The 5000-nt window shown below is 46.0% G+C and overlaps 1 protein-coding gene across 1 annotated transcript in view; it reads right to left on the reverse strand.

The window, feature by feature from the left end:
* LOC308372697 (transient receptor potential cation channel subfamily M member 1-like) overlaps nt 1-5000 on the reverse strand; it is a gene marked incomplete at both ends in the record, with an annotated part of 58209 nt that overhangs the window by 33260 nt on the left and 19949 nt on the right. The window contains 5 exons of the mRNA XM_080847975.1: nt 1097-1220; nt 1576-1750; nt 2908-3079; nt 3353-3477; nt 4261-4474. Of these exons, the coding sequence (XP_080704101.1) occupies nt 1097-1220; nt 1576-1750; nt 2908-3079; nt 3353-3477; nt 4261-4474 (810 nt within the window). The remainder of the gene's footprint in view (nt 1-1096; nt 1221-1575; nt 1751-2907; nt 3080-3352; nt 3478-4260; nt 4475-5000) is intronic.

A 5000-nucleotide genomic window follows, 5' to 3' on the forward strand; every position in this document is an offset into this window, starting at 1 on the left:
ATGTTGTTTGAAGCATCTCTGACAGTGTAGCATTTCTAATAGTCTAAAATCTCTAATAGTCTAAGATCTCTAATAGTCTAAGATCTCTAATAGTCTAAGATCTCTAATAGTCTAACATCTCTAATAGTCTAAGATCTCTAATAGTCTAAGATCTCTAATAGTCTAACATCTCTTATAGTGTAACATCTCTAACAGTGTAACATCTCTAACAGTGTAGTATCTCTGACAGTGTAACATCTCTAATAGTGTAACATCTCTTACTGTGTAACATCTGTGTAACAGCAGTGTAACATCTCTAACAGTGTAGTATCTCTAAGAGTGTAGTATCTCTAACTTTGTATCTGTGTAACAGCAGTGTAACATCTCTAATAGACTAACATCTCTAAGAGTGAAACATCTCTAACAGTGTAACATCTCTAAGAGTGTAGTATCTCTAACTTTGTATCTGTGTAACAGCAGTGTAACATCTCTAAGAGTCTAACATCTCTAAGAGTGTAGTATCTCTAGCTTTGTATCTGTGTAACAGCAGTGTAACATCTCTAATAGTCTAACATCTCTAAGAGTGTAACATCTCTAAGAGTGTAACATCTCTAATAGTCTAACATCTCTAAGAGTGTAGTATCTCTAGCTTTGTATCTGTGTAACAGCAGTGTAACATCTCTAATAGTCTAACATCTCTAAGAGTGTAACATCTCTAAGAGTGTAACATCTCTAAGAGTGTAACATCTCTAATAGTCTAACATCTCTAAGAGTGTAGTATCTCTAGCTTTGTATCTGTGTAACAGCAGTGTAACATCTCTAATAGTCTAACATCTCTAAGAGTGTAACATCTCTAAGAGTGTAACATCTCTAATAGTCTAACATCTCTAAGAGTGTAGTATCTCTAAGAGTGTAACATCTCTAATAGTCTAACATCTCTAAGAGTGTAGTATCTCTAACTTTGTATCTGTGTAACAGCAGTGTAACATCTCTAATAGTCTAACATCTCTAAGAGTGTAGTATCTCTAAGAGTGTAACATCTCTAATAGTCTAACATCTCTAAGAGTGTAGTATCTCTAACTTTGTATCTGTGTAACAGCAGTGTAGTGCTACTCACCAGCTCCCTCTTCTTCATGCACTCCATGACCATCAGTAAGATCTGCTGTGATTGGCTCTTGGTGTAGCTAAAGGTCTTCTGAATGGTCACCAGGAGCTGGTCTCTGGCGTCGTCACTGATGTACCTGGGCAGGCGGAACAGAAAGGGGTTAGGAGAGTGATGAAGGCATCAATAATGTGTGTGTGGGAGAGAGTGTGTGTGTGTGCGTGTGTTTGTGTGTGGATGTGTGTGTGCAAGTATGTACAAGTGTAAAACATGCTCTATGTTTATGTGTTTGTGTGTGTGTGTGTGTGTGTGTCTGTGTGTGTGTGTGTGTGTGTGTGTGTGTGTGTGTGTGCATGTGTGTGTGTGTGTGCGTGTGTTTGCGTGTGTGTGTGCAACTATGTACAAGTGTAAAACATGCTCTATATTTATTTATGTGTGTGTGTGTGCGTGTGTGTGTGTGTGTGTGTGTGTGTGTGTGTGTGCCATATTCTCACCCCCCGTCCTCCGTGTACTTGTGGGCGAAGGAGACGATGTCGGAGGCTCGCCCGCTGCCGTCACACACCACCACGGGCACGGGCGGGTCCTCCCTCAGGCTCTCCAGCACGATGGAGATCACGTTGGGACCGCCCTCCATGATCAGACACACCAGAGGCACGCCCTGGCCCAGACCTGCCGCACAAGGGGAACACACACGTCATCACACACACCACACACACCAGAGGCACGCCCTGGCCCAGACCTGCCGCACAAGGGGAAAACACACGTTATCACACACACCGCACACACAGAGGGAACACACACGTCATCATACTCACCACACACACACCACACACACACACACACACACACACACGCAGCAGATGAACCTTCAGGTCCACTGTGACGTGTCATGACGTGCCATGACATGAGGTGGAGTCCAGGGGTCTGGGCCCAGAAGTGAGTGGTGACAGCTGAGCATCCCTTTGCTGTCCCTGCCTTATGAGCAACCCCAGGCATAGGATGACAAAGGGAAACCCACAGGTCACAGAGAGAGTGCTGTGTCCGTCCACACAGCCTACAGACATGTTCACACCCCCCAGATGTAATAATAATAATAATTAATTCATTTTATTTGTAGTGCACTCTACATTCAAACAGAATCTCAGAGTGCTACATAGTTAAAAACAGCCGATAATAAAAGCATAGTATAAAAGCATAGCTTAAAAAATAATACGTTTAAAAAAAGTAGGAAACGCCTTTGTGTGTCCACACAACCTACAGATGTGTCTGTCAACACAACCTACAGATGTGTCCGTCGTCAACACAACCCCCAGATGTGTCCACATCCTACCAGCACTGGATGCAGATAAACCACCACCAGGTCACACCTTGACGAGTCTCCACCAGCAACCCGACCAGTATGACATGAAGAAAGTCCAGGTCTAGACTGGTGTCTCTGTGTTGCTATCTGGACAGCTCAAATTCTAATTGACTAGCAGGCAAAAACACACACACACACACAAAACTACGAAAAGGTCATGGCCTCAGTGTCTTCTGTGGCTTCGGCATCTGGCCTATGCTTTTATCCCGGGACGGCTTGCTGGGGTGTGTGTGTGTGTGTGTGTGTGTGTGATAAAAGCCCTCGCGGTCGTGAGTGCTTCTGCTCTCTGGGAATTTTCCCCCATATCTCTAATCTTTCCCGGTGCTGAGTTTCTCCCTGAGCTTCCGAATGCTTACACTTTAGACATCATTAATGTCCTTACCGTGCATCTGTGCAAGCCTTCATGTGCTAAGCCTGCCTGATATGCCTCTTAAGGGGGGGGGGGGGAGCGGCGTGGCTCACTTACGGGTGTTAATCTTCTGAAGAGAGATGTGCTTCTCCAGCTGTCGACGGAGCTTCACCTCGGCGCCGTACTTCCCGCACGTGCCGTTGTCGGCCAGGATGAAGTGAGAGTGGCTGTTGTTGAGCACCGCCAGCTTGTTGAGGGGGTTGGACATGGCCTGGTACGGCTTGGTTACCTACACCAGAGACACACACACACACACACACACACACATAAACATAGAGCATGTTTTACACTTGGCCTGGTTCGGCTTGGTCATCTACCGGAGAAGCACAGGGGGTCAGACATGCATGGGCTCGGGACAACAGAGGGCATTTTTCTGTTGGATGTGGAGATCTGCAACATTACGTTTTATACTAATAATAATAAATAATAATAATCATTACTTTTTGTGTGTGTGTGTGTGTGTGTGTGTGTGTGTGTGTGTGTGGGGCTCTCCCAGACTTACGTCTTTGCCGATCAGGTCCTCTTTGTTCTCCAGGATTCCCCAGGGAGCGATCCCGATGGCACACACTTTGCCTCGGGACTTTGAGCAGTGGTCCTTTAAGGCATCGCCCACGTGTCGGATCACACCTTAACACACACACACACACACACACACACACACACACATGGGGAATGTTAAAGTGCGCCTCGGGTGTGTTTATCCCTGTGGATTTATGCCTTTCCTGACTAAAATCATAATCCATATGCTGTCTTCCCCCCCTTCCATCTCCCACATATTACAGATGAGATGCTCGGGGATTAAACCCCAGAGTCGTCAGAGGTTAAATGTGTGCAAGGAATTCTGGGATGTAACAGCGTTATCCAGCTGAGAGTCTCATCGGCTAACCCCACTCCTAAGCTTTATCTATGTTTACATGGATAGTCTAGATATTGGTCTACCTCACAACCGTACACAGTATGTATAAAAATTTACACACACACCGCAAAGGATTATGGTTCTGTTGCTCTGAATAGCCCGTCTCTGTGACATAGTTCACGGGACTTTTTCAGTGGTACAAGAGGTAGAGAAGTCGTTTAGTAATCAAAAGGTTGCTAGTTAGATTCCCTGTCGAAGCGTCCTTGAGCAATACACTGAACCCCTAATTGCTCCTGATGTGCAGTGTGCCATCAGTGTAAATGTAAAAATGTGTATGCAGCCTTGTAAGACGCTTTCGATACCGTCTGCAAAATGACGAAATGTAAATATAATCTGAGCTCACTGCTCCGGTTTAGTGTAACTGTGTGTGAGTGTGTGAGTGTGTGTGTCTACACTACCTCTGCCATAGAGTCACCTTCACTTTTACTTTCAGCTCACCTATAGAAGACTCATGAAGAGGCAGTGTGTGTGTGTGTGTGTGTGCGTGAGCTCACCTGTGCTGACGCCCCCGGTGAAGATCCAGGCCCCGGTGGTGACGGCGGCCTTGATGAGGCCCTTGCCGAACACCTGCTTGAGTTTGGGCTGCATGTCGAAGTTCTGCAGGCCGCCGTGCACGGAGATGAGCAGCGTGGGCAGCTCCAACTGCCACTCACGCACCATCAGGTGCAGCAGGTTGTCTGGCTTGGTGTCGTGGGACACCCGCATGTACTGTAGGGGGCGACAGAGAGGCCAGGACGCTTAACGTTAAAACTACACCTGAGTGTGTGTGTGTATGTGTGCCTATGCATATCTGTTTGTATGTATGTGTGTGTGTGTGTGTGTGTGTGTGTATGTTTGGTTGTCTGGCTTGGTGTCGTGGGACACCCGCATGTACTGTAGGGGGTGACAGAGAGGCAAGGACGCTTAACGTTAAAACTACGTATACATCAGTCACAACCTGAGTGCCATCGGATTCCAGTGCTGCAATCGTTTAAGTGTTTGCACACACACACACACACACACACACACACACACAGACAGACACACACACACACACACACGCACACACAAGCACTCACGTAATTTTAGTGTTTTGGTCAAAACAAATGCATTGCATGATTTATCAGTTTATTTGTTTAGTTCAGAGACGTTTATGTGTTTGTTTGTGTTTGCATTTATATGTGTGTGTATGTGTGCCTATGCATATCTGTTTGTATGTATGTGTGTGTAGGCGTGTGTGTGTGTGTGTGTGTGT

Source organism: Sprattus sprattus (assembly GCF_963457725.1).
Source record: "Sprattus sprattus genome assembly, chromosome: 11".
In the NCBI taxonomy this organism is placed as follows: Eukaryota; Metazoa; Chordata; class Actinopteri; order Clupeiformes; family Clupeidae; genus Sprattus; species Sprattus sprattus.